Source organism: Abramis brama, assembly GCF_963993115.1.
Source record: "Abramis brama genome assembly, chromosome: 14".
Taxonomy (NCBI): Eukaryota; Metazoa; Chordata; class Actinopteri; order Cypriniformes; family Leuciscidae; genus Abramis; species Abramis brama.
The window spans coordinates 35,823,637-35,849,466 of NC_139976.1; the positions used below are offsets into that span (position 1 = coordinate 35,823,637).

The following is a 25,830-nucleotide window of genomic DNA, read 5'->3' on the forward strand; positions in this document are numbered from 1 at the left end:
CTGAGAAACTCAGAGATATTACTGATCGCTGTCTAGTAATAACAGTGTGTTGAGTGTGTGTTGATTAGCCAGCATAAAGACGAGATGAAACCCTTGGAGAAACATATCAATTCATCTATCTATTTGAAAAAAAAAGAATAAAGTTTACATTTATAAACATCTTTAATCTTTATTGCAAACTTAAGGATAAGGCTGAAGATTGAATACGTGCAGTACATAATTCAGTTATCGAAACAGGCATATCTGAAATTTGTAACAGTTGTAATATCTTGTTGTGACTGCAAGGCACCAAAAATAATAACTTTTTGTTTGCAGTTGAGGTAAATGTGTAGCTGCCTTCAGCAATGTTTGATGCTCAGAGTTTTACACACTTTTCTAGCAACTGTAAGTGTCAATGCTACAGAAAGACATTTTAAAAGAGTTTCTATTGAAAGATTTCAAGCTCAAAGTGGTGTGAAGTGTGCTCAGTATATTGGTTTAAGAGTTAATACAGAATGCATTACGTAGTAATGTAAAAGAGAACAAAAAAAGACAAACAACTCATTCTTAGAGACAAAAATTAGTCAAACAATTTAGAGTTTGGGTCACATGATTTGTTTCTGAAGCTGTAATGCCACCTTGTGGAAATCCTCTGGAACTGCAGGAACTGTTGAAAATAAAAAAGACTGAATTTATCAGGCAGTATATTCAGTCATTTGAACTTTTTTGCATTCTTTTACCTTAAGACAATCATATATTAAAGTGGTCCTTTTATGCTTATTTACATGTTCAACGTTCTTTAGTGTGTAATGTTGCTGTTTGAGCCTCAAAAATCTCTGCAAAGTTTCAAAGCACAAAGTTCTTCTCTATATCAGTGTCAGTGTTTCTGAACTCCTGAAACGCCTCCATTGTAGTCTTGAGTTTCTTCCGGGAACGAACACGTCACAATATTCCTCATTTAAATAATTCATACGCAGAATAAAGGGGCGGGGCCTGGTTGAGTTAGTTAGTAGTGTGTTAAACTGGCGGTTATGGTAAGGGGCGGGACATTTCCCAAACACACTCGAAGCGCTCGACCAATCACAACACACTGATCCAACCGACCAATCAGGGCACAGTGTTTTTTTTCAGAAGGAGGGGCTTCGATTAGAGACAGGAACTAAACAGTGGTGCGTTGTTTCTTGTATAACTATCTAACTCGTTATTCTATTTTATTTTTTCTCATACAACTATATATGATTTCCTTGTTGGACTTTAAATGAGATCATGTTAGTTTCATTTACTATAAGTGCAGCCGTCTCGAACGTTCTTGATTCTAAGTTGACGGCTACTTGTACAACAGGGTTCTTGCTATTTTAAGCATAGACAGTATTTTAAGGCAGGTTATCATCACCTTCTTGTAAGGTCTTTGCATACTTTTTGCGTTCAATAGCACTTTCAGGTAATTTCTGTTCTATATCTCTGTTCCTTTATGGACTTTTTGTTTAAACGTCTTAACGTCTTGTCTTTAAATGTGAGAGGTATTCGGGACTTAACAAAAAGGAAAGCATTATTTTTATTCTGTAAAAGGTCTGAAGCTGACTTGATTTTATTACAGGAAACGCACTCTTGTGACTCTGATACAGGGTTCTGGAAAACTCAATGGGGTAATGTTGTTCACTTTAGTCATGGTTCTGATCATTCTGCTGGTGTCTCAATCCTTGTGCATGGTTTCAAAGGGGATATTTTGGAAGTTGTGCCCTCTAGTGACGGAAGATGGATAACAATAATAGTTAAGCAGGACAATACAGTTTTCATAGTTTGCAATGTATATGGATTTAATTCACACTTTGACAACAAAAACTTATTCAATACCATTACTGGCAAGCTAAGGGATTTGAGGGGAAAATACGTAAATGCCTTTATAATTCTTTCTGGGGATTTCAATGAATGTCCTGACGAAATAGAGGATAGATACCCACCTAGAGCGGCTTGCTCCTCCCAAGGAAGCGATTTAATCTCTTCTCTGTGCTCAGACCTATCCTTGACTGATGCTTGGCGTTTTTTTAACCCAGACATCCAAGATTTCACCTGGAGTAATAGAAGTCAGACTTTGAAGTCGAGAATTGATTTATTTTTAGTTTCATCTTCTTCTCTTCAATTTGTTAATGAGGTTAAACATGTTTATGCACCCCTTTCGGACCACAACTTAATTATTTTGAAACTAGGCTCCATTGAGAGGTTATTGGAAGTTTAACAATACTCTTTTGAGTGACGACTCCTTTAATGAATCTGTTAAGCTTCTAGCGAAAGAGATCTTCGAGATTGACATTAATAATGGACATAAGAAAAAGTGGGAGTACTTCAAGTATAAAATTAGACAATTGGCTATAAAAAGATCTAAGGAAATAAAGAAAGAAAAATATAATTCAGAACATGTCTTGATGAATAAGTTAACTCAATTCATGTCAAAAGGAAACATTAACCCAGAAGAAGAAATTGAGCTAAAAGCCATCCAAATTCAGATAGACCAAATATATACAGAAATGGCAAAGGGGGCATTTATTAGATCAAGGGCGAAGTGGCTGGAAGAGGGCGAAAAGAACACCAATTGTTTTTTTGCTTTAGAAAAAAGGAATGCTAAAAGAAATTCTGTAACTGAGCTCTACATTGATGGCACCCTTTCTAAGGATCTTACTCACATTTCTAAATTTGTTAGTTCGTTTTATGGTAATTTATATCAGTCTAATTTTAACAGAGAAGAAAGTGTAAGTTTTTTTGAAAAAATTCAGCACAGTATCCCTATTATTAGTGAAGATTATAAAGCATCTTGTGACGCTGATCTCTCTTTAAATGAGGTTAAAAATGCTTTGTTTGCTATAAAGAAAGGAAAATCTCCCGGGATAGATGGGCTAGGAGCGGAGTTCTATATTCATTTCTGGAGCTTATTCAACTCCCTTTAATGCGCATGTATAGGGAGTGTATTGATCAAGGGGAAATGACCACAACATTGAAGCAAGGCATCATCTCCTTGATCCCGAAACCTGGTAAAGACCCTCACTTAATTGATGATTGGCGTCCAATCACTTTATTAACTATAGATTATAAAATTCTGGCCTCTGTATATGCAAATAGATTAAAATCTGCTTTAAATTCAATAATTGCAGAAACTCAAACGGGTTTCATGAAAAACCGCCACATTAGCAATAACATAAGGCTCGTTTTAGACTTGCTTGACTATGCTGACAATGTCGATTCTGACGCCTTCGTTTTGTTTCTTGATTTTTACAAAGCGTTCGACACAATCGAACACCCCTTTTTAATACAAGCCATCAAGGCATTTGGTTTTGGAAGCCCTTTCATCGACATTGTCAGCATGTTCTACAAAGATATAAACAGTTCTGTTATAATTAATCAAAATACTTCTCCACGATTTCAGATTAATAGGGGGGTCAGGCAGGGGTGCAACATTTCTCCCTTTTTATTTATCTTAGTAACCGAACTACTAGCTATACACTTAGTAAAGGAAGTACATTTTGAAGGAATAAAGATTTTTGGAAAAGAAATAAAGATCTCACAGCTGGCGGACGACACCACCATTTTTTTGAACAACAAGGACCAGTTGAGCATTGTCTTTGAACTGGTGGAGAAATTCTCTTCTGCGTCTGGTTTAAGGCTTAATCGATCCAAGTGTGAGCTGTTGCCACTTCATTGTTGTAGTGACTCTGCTATTGATAAAATTCCAGTTAAACAGAATGTAAAATATTTAGGTATACATGTACTGTATGTAAAAATATTATAGTTAGACAGAACTTAAATTTTTCGAATAGGATACAGAAAACCAAATTAATATTCAACTGCTGGCTACAAAGAGACTTGTCCGTCTTAGGTAGAGTATTACTCTCCAAGGCAGAAGGCCTTTCTCGCTTTGTTTACCCTTCTTTGTCTCTATTTGTAAAGGACTCAACTGCTAATCAAGTCAACAAGACTTTTTTAGATTTCATTTGGAAGAATGAAGTGTAAATAAAGTGTAATTTTCTACCAAATAAACTACCTATCAAACTGTCCAACTTCCATCAACAGTCCCTCTTGGCCTGGAAATTATCCTTCAATCACAACTTCTCACCACACAAATCTCTCCTTTGGAGCAACAGCGACATTCTTATTAGGAATAAATCAGTATTCTTCCCTAAGTGGTTCGATAGAGGAATTAACCATGTACTCTGCTTATTTGATGATTCTGGCACCATGCTCTCTTATGAACAGTTTATGGAAGCTCATGATTTCCCAATACCTTTTAAAGATTTTAAATCTATCACTGATGCCATCCCTATCGGAATCAGACAATTAATTAAAAATCATCTGAGCTATGGAAACAAAGATATCAGACAGCTTTCACTTATGTTGGATGGTGTAGAACTGTCTGATAAAAAATGTAACAATAAGCATATTCGCCGACATTTGCAAAAGAGTAACTCCATTGCTCCAAGGGGGATGTTTTATTGGAATTCCTTAATAAGTGAAATAAATTAGAACAAAACATGGTTGATTCCTCACAAATACTGTATCTCTAATAAAGCTAAAGAGGTCCACTTTAAACTTTTACATAACATTTACCCTACAAATTGTTTTGTTGCTAAGTTTCTAGACATTGACACTGACAATGTAGCTTTTGTAAACAGGACACTGAAACCATTCCTCATTTATTTTTTAATTGTCCAGTTACCAAAAGGTTTTGGGAAGATTTGGGTACTCACTTTCTCCAATCTAAAAATATAACTCACTCATTCACCCTGAAAGATATTATCTGTTACTTTTGTTTCCCACAAGATGGCACCCTGGAGTTTGTATTAAATTTTATAATCTTAAATGCTAAGTTCTTTATACACAAGCAGAAATTTAATAAGTCTTCCTTATGTTTTAAACATTATATTTTGGAACTTAATATGCTTCTTAAATCACACAAGCTTGTAAAGAACAAGAAGAATGGAAAACTTTTGTGTAAATATTATGACCTATTTCCCGAATCCTCTTAATATTCTTATTTTTCCACCTCTATTTAGTATGTATGTATGTTGTTTTTTTTGTGTGTGTGTTCTTTGTCTCTGGTATGGTATGTCTGTATAAATGTTTGATTGTATATTGATGGTTTTACACGTTTGTACCCAATGTTACCTTCAATAATAAAAAAAATAATAATATATAAAAAAAAAAAAAAGATCTAACTCGCTGATTACCTGTCATAGTAAGATGCAAAAGACTTTGTAAAAGGGCATAACATGTCCTCTTTAACACGGCAATTCAGGACACTAAGGCCCAGAGATTTTTTCACGTTTTCTGCACTGATTCTGCTTGGAAATCTGTTACAGAGTAATACTGACCACTTTAGCCTGCTTCTCAACCAATGGCAGAGTCATTTCCCAGAAGCAATCTTCACAGTAAAAAAAAATATGATTCTTCAACTTACACACAGTTGTAGCAAACACCACGAAGCATGGAGTAATAAAGAAACAAACTAGTAAGTAACATCACCGCTACAGGTGCGCTTTTGTCTCTGTGAGTAGCTTACGGAACAGCCTGTCTCCTGACACACACACACACACACACACACACACACACACACACACACACACACACACACACACAATCATCATTCAAGTGACTCAACCAAACCGACGCATTCTTGCATCCATTTACTAAACTAAATCTCAGTGCAGATCCATGCCACTTTCCTCAGTCTCTGTAATGGCAGTAAGAACAGTAACATGCACATGTACCTGTCTGGATTCGGCCATCTTGTTCGGCCACTCCGCCAGGTACCAGACTCTTGATGTAAATCCCTCCGTAACGGAGACCTGTGTTCACTCCTCCCTGTGGATTCAGACATCAAGACACACAGTCACACATTTGAACTTCTTTTGATAAGAACCCCTTGTGAAAATAAGTGCTTGACTGTATTAAATGTGTACTTTTTAACTGTGCTTGTAGATAATATACTATTAATACAGCAAAAGGCCACTTGAGGGTACACTTTCATGCCAAGATTTCTTTACACACTTTTAGAAGTCACTTTGTAGAAATGTAAAATCTACATTGAATAATCTACTTTTTTTTTTTATTACGTTAATTCTACGTGGCATTGATTCAACAAGGTGCTGAAAGCATTCTTTAGAAATGTAGGCCCATATTGATAGGATAGCATCCTGCAGTTGGAGATTTGTGGGATGCACATCCAGGGCACGAAGCTCCCGTTCCACCACATCCCAAAGATGCTCTATTGGGTTGAGATCGGGTGACTGTGGGGGCCATTTTAGTACAGTGAACTCATTGTCATGTTCAAGAAACCAATTTGAAATGATTCGAGCTTTGTGACATGGTGCATTATCCTGCTGGAAGTAGCCATCAGAGGATGGGTACATGGTAGCCATAAAGGGATGGACATGGTCAGAAACAATGCTCAGGTAGGCCGTGGCATTTAAACGATGCCCAATTGGCACTAAGGGGCCTAAAGTGTGCCAAGAAAACATCCCCCACACCATTACACCACCACCACCAGCCTGCACAGTGGTAACAAGGCATGATGGATCCATGTTCTCATTCTGTTTACGCCAAATTCTGACTCTACCATCTGAATGTCTCAACAGAAATCGAGACTCATCAGACCAGGCAACATTTTTCCAGTCTTCAACTGTCCAATTTTGGTGAGCTCGTGCAAATTGTAGCCTCTTTTTCCTATTTGTAGTGGAGATGAGTGGTACCCGGTGGGGTCTTCTGCTGTTGTAGCCCATCCGCCTCAAGGTTGTGCGTGTTGTGGCTTCACAAATGCTTTGCTGCATACCTCGGTTGTAACGAGTGGTTATTTCAGTCAAAGTTGCTCTTCTATCAGCTTGAATCAGTCGGCCCATTCTCCTCTGACCTCTAGCATCAACAAGGCATTTTCGCCCACAGGACAGCCGCATACTGGATGTTTTTCCCTTTTCACACCATTCTTTGTAAACCCTAGAAATGGTTGTGCGTGAAAATCCCAGTAACTGAGCAGATTGTGAAATACTCAGACCGGCCCGTCTGGCACCAACAACCATGCCACGCTCAAAATTGCTTAAATCACCTTTCTTTCCCATTCTGACATTCAGTTTGGAGTTCAGGAGATTGTCTTGACCAGGACCACACCCCTAAATGCATTGAAGCAACTGCCATGTGATTGGTTGATTAGATAATTGCATTAATGAGAAATTGAACAGGTGTTCCTAATAATCCTTTAGGTGAGTGTACATTTTAATCGTTTTGTAATTAAGATGCCCTTAAGTGTCCAAAAACATTACATTCAGATCATACTTAATAATTTTTTTACAATTATGCTAAAGTGTGCTTTTCACAATGTACAGTAGCAGCAGGCGAGCACAGAATAATGGATTCAGGGTTGGATTTCGTGTCTGACGGGACGGCCTTCCAAACTCACGGACATTTAGTACAAAAGCCTTTCAAGCTACTTAACCCCATTTAGACAGATTAGCCGTAGCCTGTATAGCCCTGTGCTTCCCCCTTCCGCACGTTTATATCCAGAGTCATGTGACCACTCTTTCTCTTTGCCCTTTGGCAGCTGATTCTGTTTGACCTTCTGTGATACTACTGACCCTGTGGAGTAGCAGACGTACAACAGCTAACTCAGCTTCACTTGTGTAAATAATATTGGTGGTGCTAAGGTTGGCTTCTCTGACAAAAGAAAAGAAGTTGTTTTAAACTATAAATATAAGAGTATACATTCTGTCTACTCATCAGAGATATAACTAAAATTATACTTACTTGGCTTATGGACAAGTATACAGAAAAGTCTAAGTACATTTGGCCTTAATTGGTGCTTAATTGATTAAGATATATTTAAAGGAGCTGTATGTAAGAAATGTATTTCAATTAATCATAAAATGGCCCTGATATGTCACTAGACATTAAGAAATCATGTTCATTTCAAATACTTATATCACTGACAACAGTAGTCCGGCCAGGATATTGTCATTTAAAAAGTGAAGTTGCAGCCCTCAACTGATGTTGATGTTGTCATCTTGTGTTTTGGCCTGAAGCGCCACCCTCCACCTATCTACCAATCACGAAGTCAGTAGTGTTTCAGCATCCGGGTTGCCAGCTCAGCTCTAGTTACCACAGCTGCAGCTACAAACGTTCCTGCTGGATCCTGCAGCCTATCTGGCAACCTCGAGTCAGGGGGGAGGGGGAGGGGATACACTACAGTAATTTGAAAGTGATTGCAGTACCAGTTCTCTTACGAGAGGTTCTCTCGTATTGCGTAAGCTGTGCTTACGCAGCGGGAAAAGCCTTCTTTTCTCGAGATACTGAAACCAAAAATTATCCTTAATTTCATATATTGTCAACGCAGTGCAGCTGCAGGCAGCTGAGCTAGAGCGGCATACTGCGCGCTCATTGGCTGCCGCGCGGCAACTGCTTAAGCCTACCAGTGAGCCTAGCGTGACGTCACGCCCAATGAGGGCGCGCGCGACCTCGCGCGTCACAGCCCGCCAGAATGGGCGGCGTCAGAGCGTATATAAGGAAGGCTCGTAGGCTATATTCTCTGATTTCTGTCTTTTCAGCGAAGCACTCGCATCGCATCGCTGATCTCTGAGAGGAAACCGTCGCCGTGGCCTTCTTGGATCAAGCTAACGAGCCAGCTTAGGACAGCCTGAGGAAGCCGGACGATCTCTTCGCCGCCTTCAGCCTGCCGTGCCAGCTCAGCTATCCGGCGATACATATCCTTCATTGATAAGCTCTTTTTGTGTGTGTTTGCCTTTTCTCCGCAGCACTCTAAAAGAGCACGAGGCGTTGTTGCAAATGCCTCGCACCACGTGCGGCTCATGCCGCTCGCCGCTCAGCGACAGAGACCGCCATCTCCTCTGCGCTCTCTGCCTGGGACGGGACCATGCAGCCGTCGCGTTTTCCTCGGGCGGCTGCGAATTCTGCGAAGAGCTGCAGATGTCGACCCTGCGGGCTCGACTCGCCCTCTTCACAGACACCGCTCCTGCCGTTGCTGGGCCGCGTAAGAAGAAACGCCGCTCACAACGCCCACCGGAGCCTGAGACACGAGCCAAGGCCTCGCCGGAGCCTCTCCCGCGAGCCTCGCTCTCTCCCTCTCCGCCCCCGCTCCCCGACGCGCAGCCGACGGCTCTCGCCCTCGATGCCGTCGACACAGCGGATGAAGCGGATGACAACGATCGACTGGACACGTGCTCTTTGATGGCGTCGGACAGCGAGGTGTGGTCCGGCTCCGCCCGATCCGCCTCCTCCACCAGAGCTTCCAGCAGGGCTCCCGCCGGGGTGGAGGCCGAGCTTCTCCGCCTCCTCACTATGGCAGTCGAGTGCCTGGGCCTCGAGTGGTCACCGCCAGAGGTACCCCCGCCTAACAGGCTCGATGGATGCTTCCTGACCTCCGGTCGCCAGGCCCCAGCGTCCAGACCAGCGCCGTTTCTGCCTGAGCTTCACGACGAGCTTGCTAAATCGTGGAACGCTCCAGTTTCGGCCAGACTCCGTTCTCCAGCCTCTTCGACTCTCTCCCGCGTGGACGGAGCCACGGAGAAGGGGTATGACCGGATTCCACCGGTCGAACAGGCGGTTGCAGCGCATCTTTGCCCCCCATCCAAGAGATGGCGCTCAAAGACTGCCCTCCCGTCTAAAGCCTGCAGGACTACTTCGGCGTTCGCCAGCCGCGCCTTCTCCGCCGCTGGGCAAGCCGCCTCAGCCCTGCACACAATGGCGGTCCTTCAAGTTCTCCAAGCGGACCTCCTCCGCCAGCTCGACGAGGGAGAACTGGACAGATCGGCCTTAACCGACCTGCGCAGTGCGACGGACCTTTCCCTTCGCACGACGAAGACAGCGGCCCAAGCTATCGGACGATCCATGGCTTTGCTGACCGTCATTGAGCGCCACCTTTGGTTAACGCTAGCCGACATGGGGGAACAAGAGCGGTCCGTCTTCCTGAACGCCCCGCTCTCATCTACTGGTCTCTTCGGCCCTGCAGTGAGTGGCCTCGTGGACCGTTTTTCTGAGGTACAGAAAGCGTCACAGGCCATGAACCTCTTCCTGCCCCGCCGCTCGAGCTCCGCTGCAGGCCGCTCTAACCAGCCTCCTGCACGCAGCTCCGCACAACGGCCATCTCGACCCCCAGCCTCCCAGCAGCGCCAGCGCGGCCGCCCTAGGTCCCGCTCCACCAGCCAGCACAAGCCGCCGCCCCCGCGTGGGCCTCGGCCTAAGGTAACGCTGAAGCCCGAGCCTGCAAAGTCCTCCTAGCATCCGCCGGGAGGAAAAGACGGTCGAGTCCCGCTGCGGCCGGACCACCGTCAAAGCTAAAATGTATCCCTCTGCCAGTCCCCTTATCAAAGGCTACTGCAGTAGTGCCCACAGCAGCCAACGAGCCAGTTTTTCAACTCTCTCGCCTGCACACAAACGGCGTTTTTACGGCGACCCAGATAAATCGAATAAAGAGTGTAATATCTGGTCAGTCGGCTCACGCCGTCAGTGTTATGAGTGTAGTAAGCTTGCCCACTTCCCAGTGCTCATCACTACACACGAGCACAAATCCCCCTGTGTACCCCACAGAGTGCACTCACATTAAGCGCGCTACGGCCGCTCGAGTGATAACTGTAGGTCACGTGCCCACACTTCAGCGCTCACACCTACACAGTGCTCGCTCTGTCTCACACGTTTGGGGACCAGAACATTCTGCCACTGGCCGCGTGTTAATAAAGAGCCCTGTGCCCGCTACACAGCACGCACACTCTCATGTAAACACGCACGAGCCAGCCACCGGCTGTGTGTTAATAAAGAGCCCTGTGCCCGCTACACAGCGCGCACACTCTCATGTAAACACGTACGAGTCAGCCACCGGCTGTGTGATAATAAAGAGCTCTGTGCCCGCTTCACAGTACGCGCACTCTCCGATAAACATGCGCGAGCCCGCCCCGCTTCCGCGCCGCGAGCCGTCACACACAACGCTCTCTCACAGCGCCGTTCAGCCGGCTGCCGCCATCAGCGAACCCCCGTTCCCCCTCACTGCCACTGCGCGACTCGCGCTTACACCGCCACAGATCCCCCGTCCCGCACTGTGCGGCGGGCGAGACTCAGAGGCGATTCGACCCCTAGCTATGAGTGCGAATGCATGGAAAGCTATTCAGGGAGTGTCGAAGTGGGTACTGAACACAGTGATAAAGGGCTATTCGCTTCAATTCGCTCGCCGCCCTCCGCGCTACCGCGCTCGGGCCGAGACTATAGTGAGAGCGGATGCAGCGCATCTGCTTCACACAGAAATAGCGAATTTGCTGCACAAAGGGGCGATAGAACGGGTTCTCCCTCCGGGTTCCGAGGCAGGCGTATACAGCCGCTATTTCCTCGTACCCAAGAAGGGCGGAGCACTCAGACCTATATTGGATCTGAGATATTTGAACAAAACGCTTATGAAACGGCCGTTCAAAATGCTCACAACCAGTCGAATCCTCGCGCAGATTCGCCCGGGGGACTGGTTCATATCTCTCGACCTGAAAGACGCGTACTTTCAGATTCAGATTATACCCCGTCACAGGCCATTCTTGAGATTCGCCTTCGACGGCCAGGTATATCAGTACACCGTCCTGCCGTTCGGCCTATCCCTGGCACCCCGTACATTTACGAAGTGCATGGATGCGGCTCTCGCACCCCTGAGATCGAGGGGAATGCGAATCCTGAACTATCTGGACGATTGGCTCATTATAGCGCACTCAGCGGAGGAACTAGTTTCCCACAGAGAAGCGCTTCTCGGTCACCTGCAAAGCTTGGGTCTTTCCGTGAACTGGGACAAGAGCTCTTTAGCCCCCAGCCAGTCTATCACTTTTCTGGGTATAGATCTGGACTCGGCGGCGATGACGGCCAGACTGTCCGCACAGCGCGCGCGCTGTGTTCGACACCTCGCCGCCTCCTTTCAGGAGGGAAAAGTTTTTCCATTGAAAACTTTTCAGAGGATGCTGGGCCACATGGCATCAGCTGTCCTGCAGTTGGGTTTACTCCGAATGCGTCCGCTTCAACGCTGGCTAAAAACGGAAATGCCCCGCAAAGCATGGATTTCAGGCCGTGCTCCAATCAGAGTGACTCAGCGCTGTGTTACAGCCCTGCAGCCCTGCAGCCCTGGCTGGCGCCGAATGGTATCAGCGGGGAGTGTCGATGGGAACCATCGCACACCGCAAAGTGATCTCGACAGACGCGTCCAACATGGGTTGGGGAGCGACTCACGAAGGCAGTCCGATTTGCGGCCCGTGGTCGAATACGGAGAAAGACCTTCACATAAACTGTCTAGAGATGCTGGCGGTCGAGAAAGCGCTGAAGCACTTTCTACCGCTTCTACGGGGACACCATGTGCTAGTTCGCTCGGACAACATGTCAGTGGTGTCGTACGTGAACCGCCAGGGCGGAATCAAATCCAGAACCCTGTGCGCGCTCGCAGAGCGCCTCCTATCCTGGGCTCAAGGCCCGTTGCGCTCCCTAAGGGCAGCTCATGTACCCGGTCGTTTGAACGACGGCCCGGACAGACTGTCCAGGGACAACGTTCCCCCAGGGGAATGGTCTCTACACCGCCAGACGATACAGACGCTTTGGCGTCGTTTCGGCGAAGCGAAGATCGACCTTTTCGCCACGAGCCAGAACGCTCAGTGCCAGAGGTTTTTCTCGAAACAGGAGGACGCGCTGGCCCAGACCTGGCCCAGCGCTCCGCTGTACGCGTTCCCACCGATCTCGATGCTACCTCAAGTGCTAGCGAGGATCAGGGAGGCGAACTGCGCAGTGCTCCTCATAGCCCCGCGCTGGGTAAACCAACCATGGTTCCCCGAGCTAATGAGACTGGCAGACACAGCCCCATGGCCGATTCCGGTGAGGAGAGATCTCCTCTCTCAAGCCCGAGGCTCGATTCTGCATCCCCATCCAGAGCACTGGTCTCTGCATGCGTGGATAATCAACGATTACTCGTTGGCCTGCCAGAAGGGGTAATTAACACGATCACGCAGTCCAGAGCCCCCTCGACGAGGCGGCTCTATGCGTCTAAATGGTCAGTGTTTAACAAGTGGTGTGTGAATATGGGTTCTAATGCTCGGACCTGTGGAGTTCCACAGGTATTGAAATTTCTCCAAGAGATGTTGGACGCGGGCAGGTCCCCCTCCACGCTCAAGGTTTATGTCGCGGCCATAGCAGCGTTCGCTGAGTCGGCGCGCGGCCGTGCACTGGGCAGAAATGAACTCATTACCCGCTTTCTACGCGGGGCCAGGAGAATGAACCCTCCGCGGCCCCCGTCGGTTCCTATTTGGGACCTGTCTCTGGTCCTGGAGTCCTTAAAAGCGCATCCCTTTGAGCCTTTGGACTCTGTGGAGTTGAAATACTTAACGCTTAAGACCGTTTTTCTGCTAGCTCTGGCTTCAGTTAAACGTGTGGGAGATTTACATGCGCTGTCCATCAGCGCGTCGTGCCTCGAGTTTGGACCTAACGACTCGTTAGCCATTCTCAAACCGAAGCACGGCTATGTCCCCAAAGTGTTAGGCACTCCCTTCAGGACTCAGGTCGTTACCCTATCGGCCCTGCCGTCCTCCAGCAGTGAGGAAGGGGTTAACCACCTTTGCCCGGTCAGGGCGTTAAGGTGTTATGTGACGCGCTCTGCAGCCTTCAGGCTCTCAGAGCAGCTTTTCGTTTCGTTTGGCGGGCGCACCAAGGGTCGCGCCGCTTCGAAACAGACACTATCCAGATGGATAGTAGACGCGATTGGAGCAGCTTATGCGTCCAAAGACCTGCAATGTCCGTTAGGCATACGGGCTCATTCCACCAGAGGCATGGCCTCATCGTGGGCATGGTCCAGTGGGATTTCCATTGACGACATTTGTAGGGCGGCGGGCTGGGCGTCCCCCTCCACATTTGTTAGGTTTTATAACCTGGAAGTTCCCGCTATGCAGGCTAAACTTCTGTCAGTCTAGTCGTGTTTCATGTCCTGCCCAAGGGTCAGGCTGTATTACCGATTAGCTTGTCTGTTGAGCTGCACGCTCAGGGTATCAGTTACATGAACCGGCAGTGCCGTTCTGTGTTTTTTCCCTATGTGTGCTTATGAACATGCGCTGGCCCGCACCGCTGGCCACCTGTTTTGATCACCTCTATGTTTTTTCTATGAGTCATATGTGATTGTTAGGCTCGCACGGCGTGGACAAAGGGTTCCCGCTGCGTAAGCACAGCTTACGCAATACGAGAGAACCTCTCGTAAGAGAACGATACTTGGTTACTCACGTAACCTCGGTTCTCTCTAGAGAGGGAACGAGTATTGCGTTCCCTGACCGTGCTGAGCCTATCGCTCGTGTCGCTTCAGTCGACAGAAAACAGAGAATATAGCCTACGAGCCTTCCTTATATACGCTCTGACGCCGCCCATTCTGGCGGGCTGTGACGCGCGAGGTCGCGCGCGCCCTCATTGGGCGTGACGTCACGCTAGGCTCACTGGTAGGCTTAAGCAGTTGCCGCGCGGCAGCCAATGAGCGCGCAGTATGCCGCTCTAGCTCAGCTGCCTGCAGCTGCACTGCGTTGACAATATATGAAATTAAGGATAATTTTTGGTTTCAGTATCTCGAGAAAAGAGGGCTTTTCCCGCTGCGTAAGCACAGCTTACGCAATACGAGAGAACCTCTCGTAAGAGAACCGAGGTTACGTGAGTAACCAAGTATCGTTTTGGCCACAATCTTACATACGGCTCCTTTAAGAAAAGTACAATTACGTATTCTAAGTATACTTGGCATGTAGTTGGTAGTTGGCATGTTTGAGTGAATTTATAGTTTTACTGTTAGTTTATTAGTTACTAACTCATCTTTAGTTTATAAAAGTACATTTTGTAGTTGTATAGCTGCAATCCTAAAGAAACACTTGTGTATACTAGATGTATACTAGTTGAGCACTCAATTTAAAGTATACTTTTTTAAAAACTACAAAGTTGGCCAATTTAGTCCCTAGAAGTATTGAAATAGTACAAATACAAGTATACTACAAGTACATTGAATATAAGTACACTATATAGTACACTAATATACAGTATACACGGAAAATATACTTAAACTTAAAATGAATTTAGGGTATGTTTACACGACAACAAATTTACTAAAAATGGAAAATATTTTCCTTCGAAAAAAATGACCAAAAGACAAGATCACATGAAGGGCAAGGGAAATCACATGACCCACCAGGAAACAAGACTGACAAATATCGGAATAAAAGACAAGAAAGCATAAACATAACCAAAACCTAAGACAGCCGTGTCATCTGAATTCCTATTTTTTTATTTTAAAATGTATACGTGTCCACTTTGTTTAGTCTCAAAACCTATAAACCTATAAAACGGCTCGGTTACGACTGTAACCTCGGTTCGCTGAAGAGGGAACGAGCATTGCGTCGAGATTGACGCTATGGGGAACGCTTTGCGTGATGATGTCTTGAAGCACATGTAAAATCAGTCCAATGGTGTGGCGGAACGTCAAATGCGGGTGATGTCACGGACCAGAAAGCCTGCTCGAAAACAGAGAGCGTCAGCTTCAGGACCCAACGAGAAACATTTGGCAGTAGCTTCCACGCTGTCAAAAATTCTACTAGAGGTACCAGTCTCTCGAGATTTTCTGGATTTTGTTGTTGTTGAGTAGTCGGTCCGTCGCCCTGTAATGGTGGACCGGCAGGGAACGACTGAACAGACTGCTCTGAAACCCTCCTCAGAGGGGGCGGGCATCCCGAGGCCACTACGTTTCCGGGTGGTCCTTGAGATATGTGCTCGCCGGAGACCGCTGCGCCCTGAAGCACCGGAGGTGGCAGGGTTGGCAGAACGGTCCCCTGAGGGCACCGAAGGGAGACGGGCACCTTAAAAGGAGGTGTTGACCGCTATGCTTCACAAGAATGTCTTCTAAAGCGATTGAGGTGTTTCGTTGTTGGATGTTACCCTGGAAATCCAGAGTTCTCCAGAGAGCACAAGTTGAATTTGCTCAGCGAGTTACTCTGGCGTCGAGTAATGATGCTCATTAAATATGCCCTTGTATCCGAGCTGCACCAATCACATCCGGTTATCTGATATAGGCGGGCCAGAGGCGAGCTAAACAGAAGACGACAGCGCTGTGACGTCGAAGTCATTAGTAAACATTGCAAGATGGCTATGGATGAACACCAGTTGTCTGAAACGGCTTTGGCCGCTACAATGAACGATTTAGACTTGGCTTTTTATCTAAAAGAGGAACAGAAGACGGCGCTCGAATCATTCCTTTGCAAGAAGGACATTTTTGCTGTTTGCCGACCGGATACGGCAAGAGTCTAATCTACCAGTTAGCTCCGCTGGTAGCTAAGCGTATGGGGCTTGTTGGGATTGGCCGTAGTGTTATCCAATAGCCCAGTTGCATGCAGTGAGATTTTCAAATGCACGCTTGGTGCCGTCCCTCGAGCTGGCCGATTTTCATTCGTCGATGCCAGACAGTTAATCTTTCAGATTTAGGTCTGGATTTCCAGGCTAGTTGGATGTAAGAATGAACATAGCCATCTTCAATTACTCTCGTTGTTACTCGAGGATGGATCAGACGACTCTTCACAAAACACAAATTATTTCTTAAAATTTAAATTATTCTACCCATTATCAACATGCAACCCAAGCACAACCCCTGGAAATAAAGTAGAAATTAAGGTAGTTGAGTGAAAGCATCGTAGTTTGTTTAATTCATGCTTAGAGAAAGGCACCGAGGCCATGGCAAGAAGATAACATATCCAGCATCCAGTTGACCACATAAACATGCTTTATTTCAACATCCAAAATAATTAAAAACATCTTGAAATACTATACATGTACAAAATAAGTACAGATCCTTTGTTGGAACCATTGGAGGGTTTATTTCTTCCGTGCACTTTTCTTTTTGCCGCCTCATTTAAGTTTTTATAAAGAAACCTTTCACTGAAAACAAATCAAACAAACTAAAACAAAAATAAAATAGAAAAAAAGATGTGCATTGCATTTTGAAAGTAGAAATAAAATCCGGAAACGGGGGGGAGCGGCACGTACAGACAAAAATAAGATTTCTCTAGAAACTTCAGGAAGGGGAAATGGAAATGAGACGAACTGGCAATCAGTCCATCCACTTAACCCATATCAGATTAAGTGCAAATCTACAGTAACCGACCTATCCTGCTGTTTTATTCTCCTCATCCGCTGACACTTTGATAAGAGCAATTGCATCACATTGACATCAAGACATTCTGTTGACATTTAGCACCAAAAAGGCCCTGCAAGTGTAAGTGACAGTATAAAAATGAGTTTGTTTTCTCTCAGATACAAACACACCACAGACAGGACCTGGAGAGGAAGTAGCACCTTTTCATTCCTGTTACTAATCGGTCACTTTGGTTGAATAAAAAAAAACTGCCCTCGTTTCCCCCAAAATCTCCATGCACTTTTTTGTCCTGAGGTAGCCGTTATATCAAGATGATGTCATACCATTGACCTAAATCTGTTCCCTGTGTGATGCTTTACTTTCAGTTAGAAGGAACAAGACACTTGGCTGTCGTTTGTCATATTTATTCAACACCAGAGAATGGTACATTAGCATTTGCTTGTTTTTCATTGTCCTTTTGCAGTGGTCAAAAAAAGTCACCAGGTGGTAGTTTTCCTGTGGACTCCAGGGGGCGGGGCGTTTTACAAGTATATATTATTTTCTTGTTGTCAGCTGACGCAAAGGATTCTCATGAAGTGTCCATGATGGTGATACAGGCTAATGTAGCGGTCCTCGATTTTGTTTTTAAGAATGTTTCTCAAGATGGGAATCACAACAAGCACCGTCTTCAAGGATTCAGGTTTAAGGTGTAATGGAAGGTCAACAGTGTAATTATAGATGTAACTACAGAAATGAATTACAGATGTAATGACATGCTGGTATTTTTAAATACAAGTACAATGTAAAAACATGTATGCACACAATAAGTGCACTGTCTCAAACGATTAATTGAAATGTTCAATAATGAAGTGGGTCCATCATTTGTCGAGTGTACCATACCTTAGCACCAGCACCTCCAGGGAAACCAGGAGCTCCAGCAGGGCCGGTGGGTCCCTAATGTAGCAGAACAATAATAATCAGTGAATTAAACACACTATAATACATCAAAATGATTAATTCGACTTTGATCACTGTAGTAGGTGTAACAATATGTTGTAGTACTAATAATAACTAAACTATTATTAACATCATGATTACTTGAATCATTCCTCCAAATCAACTGCTTCATTTTCACAGTCCTTTGAACATTAAATTGTATTTAGTATCAGTAAATATAGAGTATTGTGATACTTGAATTATCAATAGATTCTTCTAGTAAATAACTGCTGTATTACCAGAATATTGCTCTTAAGAGACTTACGGGAGGTCCGGCAGCGCCAGTGTTGCCATCATTACCGCGAGCACCCTGCAGAAAACAAAGAAACAAACAAAAACATTACAATCGTTCATCTTTATGAACCAATAATGACACTAATGATGGCCTTGAACCTGCCTGAAGATTTTGCCTTTGAAAAAGCCAAAAAGATCAACAACTCTGTCCAAAAGAGAGCATTTAAACGTCATGCCTCAAGAGCTCTCCAGAACGAGTGGCAGATATATTTCAAATAGTTTTCATTATCGTAGACTTGTGGTGCATTCTCATTTTGACATTTATAAATGGTTGCTCATGGCGAATCAGAGTTAAGAGTTCATTTGCATTGAGTTGAGTTGCATTGTATAAGCTGAACAGTATATTAGACAGTATAAAATGAGTCTCATACTGTGTACAAACTGTGTGAATATGTAATTCTCTACTCCACAGAGACAATAATGCATGGATGTGACACTTACAGAAGGGCCAGGGGGACCAGGGCGACCTCTCTCACCGGGCAAACCACGAGCACCCTGAAACAAGCAGATGGAAGAGGAAATGTGAGAAGAATGGCATCATTTCGAAGAACTATTCATGGACTTTAAATGCCATCTATAATCACACACCATGGCTCCAGGAACACCATTCTCACCAGAAGAACCAGTCTCTCCCTGTAATCAGAAACACAATCAACAGAGAGTCCACACTATATCAGCACATCTGTAAAGTCAAATTAGCATGCGTGTTCACAGGCCGAATCTGATATCTGCATGTACACAAGAACATACAAGAGCATACGATTGAAGAAAAATCTAACCTTGGGTCCAGCAATGCCGGCGTCTCCCTTAGCTCCATCTAGACCAGAGAAACCCTGTAAGAGGCGACAGAAAACATTGCATTGTTACTTAACTATTGGTAGTTTAACTGCTGCTATTGCTCTCCTCAATTGCAAGTCGCTTTGGATAAAAGCGTCTGCTAATGATTAAATGTAAATGTAAATGTACATTAATTATGCAAAACACAAAAGTGAAAAACACATATGGTGGCCAATATTAATGGATAAACAGATACAAATATGTAGTATGTAATAAAAAAATAAAAATAAAAAAATGGATATAATAATTAATCAAATGTAATAAAATATGTGCATTAATCTATCAATTTCTATATATCTCTTTATATCTATAAATATATATGGTCACACTTTAGTTTAGATTCAAATTATTGGGTGATTGAGGGATGTAGAATATGTTCATGCAGAATAAGGCATAAATATGTGCTTTATAAGTACTAATAATCAGCCAATATCCTAGTAATATGCATGCTAATAAACAACTAGTTAATAGTGAGAATCGGACCCTAAACTAAAGTGTTACCTTAAACACGAATAAATAATTAAACAATTTAAAACTACAGTAAAAAGGTAGTGTCATACAAGTGTCCCTTGATGCCAGGGAGTCCAGGGGTTCCTGGGAATCCACGAGCACCCTGTGAAACAAGCAAGAGAATATAATCATGACGAAAGTGTGAATCTCTTTCCACCACGCTTGATTATTTGACTAATCAGAAATAACGAGCATTTCAAATGTTTTCATTCCAGTGAGCATTCTTATACTCTAGTGTAACGCTTCATAAGTTGACCATGTCTGCAATATGGCAGTAATTTGTGTGTATAAATGAGGAAAGCGTGTGTGAGCACCTGAGGCCCAGAAGGTCCACGCTCACCAGGACGTCCTGCTTTGCCAGCTTCACCCTGAGGAAGAGCAGAAGAGACATGAGAAGAGGCTTAAAGGCCTGTGCTGGATTATTTGAGTTTGGCTCGTCTGACGGTCTGATTCAGAGGCGACTGGAGTGGATGCAGTGAGGAAAAAGAAAACTCACATCCTCTCCGTTCTTTCCAGGAGGACCGGCAGCACCGCGAGAACCCATTGGACCCTGCAGGCAACAACAGCAGAAGAATAATGTTCACAAGCCGCTGGTAAAATACGCATGTTTTGTCAAATGTGAAGAGCTCTATTTTCTCGGTAAAACTGACACTAAAATTCAGAAGCAAGTGACAGATACTCACAGGAGAACCAGGCTCTCCAGGCTCACCCGGGGGGCCAGTGAATCCCTGAGGGCCCTGTGTAAAATACACACAAGTACAGTTATATATCAGACGGGAGATACTGGACGGATAATATGCCACATGAGGTTTACTGACAATACTCAGGACTTCAATGTTAGAACAAAAAAAATGAAAAACAGACTAGCAGATTTATTTGTTCTAAGAAAACAACGTTTTGTAGTATAACACCAGAAATAGACTTACAGGTGACCCTGCAGATCCAGGGGGGCCACGAGCACCCATGGGGCCCTATAAGAGAGAAAATAACATTTTAAAGAGAGATAATGAAAAATAATGTAGATTAAACACTACTTATATTCAATATCATGAAAGTTTTTGTAGTTTAGAAGACAGTGCGAATGGAGTCCTTTGAAAGCCGAAATCTAGAAAGTGGGGAGGCCGATTACAGATATAATGCAGGTGTATGCATGATAAAAGTTAATAAAGAGATGCACACTAAAGTGCTGAATATCCATACGACTGTGAATCACTGTGTAAAGTGATTAGTGATGCATTTCTGTCCATTCTGTGTGAGATCCGGAAGGAAAGGAGGAAGAGTGGGAAAAGAGAAGCTGACGTACTGGTGGTCCGGGAACAGCAGGGCCGCTGGATTTCTCACTGCCGTAAGCCATCTGGGAAAGGAAAGACTGTAGGGAACAAAGAAAATGAATGAGTGAGGGTTCGCTGAGCAGAGCTTTGCTGGTTTCAATATGCAAGTTTAAGGTTTGTGCTCCGGTGAGTATCATTTCATCATTTACTACTGTACTACTAAAGGATAGTTTTCCTTTTAATCTCAGAATATAAGCTACTACACTGTGTAAATGCTATAAAAATCACCTATCTGACATGTCACAAATACCTCAGCTATGTCAAACCATATTTTGCTTTTATAGAGTGCATCGTGTGCTTTTATTCCTGTCAACCCAGAATCCACAATGGTGAGAATGATGGGAGCTGTTCACATAGTTGGTACTGAACTACACAATCACAGAAGCTTCATGCACTTTTAAAAGCATACTTTTTATTTATTTATTTTGAATGCCAAAGGAAATAATCTATCAGGCAACAGAACGCAACATGAAGATCACTTCAAGATTTATGTTTTTGAATACAGGCCAATACAAAAAGATTCTCTCAAACTTAATCATAGCGATGCTGACGCAACCAAAGCAGAGTCACAGTTTTACAATGTAAAAAATTGAGTTGCTTACTCCGCCGCCGAGGCCAGGGGTTCCAGGAGGACCAGGAGGTCCAGGGAGTCCGTTCTCTCCGGGAGTCCCGTCTCTGCCAGGAGGCCCTGGAGGACCCTGAGAAACAGACAGCGGAGATCCATGAGTGCACAGATTTAGCCAACTCTTAGTTCAGTGCATTCATTAGTTCATCCATTTAATCCTTTTCACCTGCCTATATATTCTTAAGAAAAACGGTACATTATGCATGTAAAATATCATAATGGAATGAGTAACACCATGTTTATTAAACAAATGCCTAATCTTTCATGTTATGGAGGTCAAAGGTCAGCGAGACAAGTAGAGGTCAGCAGGTTAAAAGCCTCAAATGCCCCAATTCTTTGCATTTGCAACAGATTTTCACATGCTTAGTCTTGTAACATGGACAATACAAACTTTTTGTCTCATAGAGACTTTGTACTCTTGCAAACAAATGTGTAATTGGTCTTTTTTGTTGTTGTACTAGGATAACCCAGATCGTTCACACAATATAAATATAAATGCATTATTATAATGATAATGATTTAGTGTTCAAAAACAAATACTCACTGGGTCTCCCTTTGGACCGCGAGGACCCTAAAAAAATGAAAAAAATAGAAATGTTATGACACTTTATATTGGTGTATGCTGTAAATATAACATAAAGGGGTCTTTTAAGTGCTTAATTTACATTTATACATGGTATGGCAAATTTAAATAATTATATATATATATATATATATATATATATATATATATATATATTCTTCTTTTATAAATGAGGTGCATGATGAAAAATACAAATAAATTCCCACTAACCTCGGGAATTGGATTTGGAGGCTCAGGACCTGGAGTATCTTCTATGTAATAAAATATAAAAATATTTCAGAACTGTGCCACCTTAAATCAGCTCAAGTGAAGATATAGATAAGCTCAGAGGACTGATCCGGAATCTCAATCTTTCATTAATAAGATTACCAAACATTATTACTTCCTTTGATGCTCAAGAGATCAGTAACTTAGTAGGCCTATATGTACATTCAAATAGTAACAAACGTCATTAAACTTTGCATATTTGAATGCACAGGAACAATATGCATTATGTACTGTTCACAAAAGTACAAAAAAACGTATCTAAACAGTCCAAACCAAACTAAACAGTCATGATATTCATACGTATACAGAGCTAGTGTGACGCCATATTTATTATTTTCATTATTATTTTAAAAGAAAGGAAGGAAATTAAGGTAAAATGGCCTAATGGGGCGTGGTGGATAGGATAACACAATGATGGATAGGCCTCATCGTGTTTCAGACCTGTGCCGTATTAAAATCCACCGCTTGGTGGCGCCAAAGCCTTGTAAACCACCGTCACGCCCCGCTCATTCCTCATTCCCAGAGTTTTTCCAGAGAATAGAGAGAAATTCGGAATTATTTCGGAAAAATATTGTATGGTAGTCAATGGCGAGTGCCAACAAATATTTTGATCTCGTTTGAATTGTGCCCTGAATTACACATATGATGTTTGTCAATTTAAAAGATACATTTGAAAGTCAAGAAAGTCGCATTTTGATGTAAAATTGTTGAGTTATAAGACTGTGAAAATACGTAATTACAAAGACTAAAAACCCAAAAGGCGCACGTGACGTCATACCTTTTCCCTCAATGAATGAAGCTAACTTTACTGAAGCTAACGTCTGTCATTTTTTCTATAGTCTTACGTTATACTCGTAACGTTACGCCGTCATGCTTGAGTGTTTTGTACCAGACAGACTGCACCTATGGACTGCACACATACGAGCAACGGTGACGTACATACTTGCGAGACGAGAAATGTAGTTCATTGAGTGATTAGGCTTGTTTGAGATGAGCAAAATCTGCGCAGAACCGATCACCGGTGATCAGCGCGAGATGCATGCCGGTTAGAAATGTTTCCGAGTGCGGCCCGCCTTGCTCTGATGTCATGCTGACGTATGTCAAAAATCTCTCGCGAGCGCAAGGCGCACGTGTCGGATTCTGCAGTCGAGCGCAGTTGCTCTCCACCGACTGCGCTGATCAAAAGCATGATGGGAAACGACTTGCTGACGACACAGCTTAATGCTCATTGGTTTAAACAACTGTGATGTATTGTTCTCTTTTAAAATGTTTGATTTTAAAACTCTAATATCAGGTTTTATGTGTATATGTTATGTGTGAATATTCCCAAACTATCTGACAGTGCGATCTCTTTGGGTTATGCAATTTCATTTTTATGAACAACAAAGTATGTTTTATGTACGAAATGTCTTTTTTATAAAGATAAAAGTCTAAGGGGGTCAGATCGGGAGACCTTGGGGGCCATTCAACTGGCCCACGACGACCAATCCACTTTCCAGGAAACTGTTCATCTTATCTAGGAATGCTCGGACCTGGCACCCATAATGTGGTGGTGCACCATCTTGCTGGAAAAACTCAGGGAACGTGCCAGCTTCAGTGCATAAAGAGGGAAACACATCATCATGTAGCAGTTTCAAATATCCAGTGGCCTTGAGGTTTCCATTGATGAAGCTGGCACGTTCCCTGAGTTTTTCCAGCAAGATGGTGCACCACCACATTATGGGTGCCAGGTCCGCAATGGGGCAAATGGGTGGCAATTGTCTATGGTTTGAAGATACGAGATGTGCAGCACCTGAAACTACGGGAACTGGATGCCTGTGCTGGCATTTCTCCTGCGGTGTTGCTATCAGTGTGTGAAGAGTGGGAGAACAGGGTTGCATTGACAATCCAACACAATGGGCAGCACATTGAACACATTTTATAAGTGGTCAGAAACTTGTAAATAACTCATGAACGAATAAAGTTACGTTGAAACCAAGCACACCATTGTTTTTCTTGTGACATTACCAATAAGTTTGATGTGTCACATGGCCCTCTTCCTATTGAAAAAACAAAAGTTGTATCCAAGATGGTCGACTTCTAAATGGCCACCATGGTCACCACCCATCTTGAGGAGTTTGCCCCCTCACATATACTAATGTGCCACAAACAGGACTTTAATATCACCAACCATTCCCATGTTATTACGGTGTATCCATATAAATGGCCCACCCTGTATATATATATATATATATAGCCTATTTCAGTTTGTGTCTTGGCCACATAATTATTATAGAGTTTTGTTTTATCGATTTCTTTTGCATAAAACATCTTCACAGTCACAAAGATATTAAAAATGATTAAAAACTCAGTGACAAATGCAATAAATAAAGCATGGGCAGACATGGTCAGTTTGGTTTGAAATGTGCTGGGAACAGAGAGGCATTCTTTTTTTTTTTCCTCTTTCGCTCAAGTCATGTTTTGAAAGACGATGTCCTGTAGCTTACTAATGTAAAATAAACAACAACAAAACGGAAGAAATGTCTCTGGTTACTAGAGGAGGTAACGAGACATTACGTATGGGAAAATCCATTTTCCTCGAAATGCTGAAGCCTGATTTGAATAACTCTTTTGCTTGCAAATAGCCAAAGGCGCCCGCGACCTCACCTGATTGGCTGGCAGCCTCCAACCTCCAATATAGGTGACGTCAGGCGCCAAAACACTCTTTCGACTGAACGAGAGCTATTGAGGCTGAAAGGCTTTTCACACGGCAGTTTACATAATGTCTCGTTCCCTCCTCTCAGGGAACTACGGTTACGTGAGTAACCAGAGACGTTCCCTTATCGAGTCGGTCCCTCGACATTACGTATGGTGTGAAAAATGGTCGGCCCAATGGTCGCCCCTGTAGAGCACAAGCACTAAGCCCTCGAACGAGCCTATGATTGAATCTGGAAATAAAGCAAAATAACTGAGAAAAATTAGAAATAGTCCTGTAATTTATATCAAAACATCTAGCGTTAATTCGATCTCAAACAGTTTCATTAAAATAGGTTGTTACTCCACCATGTGCGAGACTTCATAAACCAAGGTGATTGAACGACCAATTTGCGACAATATGGTTTCGGGAAACAGTCGTGACTAGTTGATTTCACCAACGATGCATCGTTACGGCGTTGTACGGGAAACACAACCCTGTTTAGTAATTTCAACGCTTGAAGACTCATTTATTTTCATTAAATGTAAACAGTGACCAGGTTGTATTCATAATATTCTTAATTATTCTAAAATTCTT

The 25,830-nt window shown here is 43.5% G+C and overlaps 1 protein-coding gene across 1 annotated transcript; it reads right to left on the minus strand.

The window, feature by feature from the left end:
* Positions 1 to 584: 584 nt before the first annotated feature.
* On the minus strand, positions 585 to 24,277 carry LOC311096556 (uncharacterized protein; the record flags this gene model as incomplete). Its single annotated transcript, XM_084135753.1, has 18 exons — positions 585 to 646; positions 5,736 to 5,829; positions 18,017 to 18,070; positions 18,378 to 18,422; positions 18,848 to 18,901; positions 18,995 to 19,039; positions 19,186 to 19,239; positions 19,294 to 19,324; positions 19,804 to 19,856; positions 20,068 to 20,121; positions 20,250 to 20,303; positions 20,437 to 20,490; positions 20,680 to 20,724; positions 21,057 to 21,122; positions 21,687 to 21,782; positions 22,254 to 22,280; positions 22,503 to 22,543; positions 24,013 to 24,277. 18 exons carry the CDS (start codon positions 24,275 to 24,277, stop codon positions 585 to 587), a joined length of 1,194 nt encoding a protein of 397 aa, XP_083991879.1.
* Between the last annotated feature and the right edge of the window lie 1,553 nt (positions 24,278 to 25,830).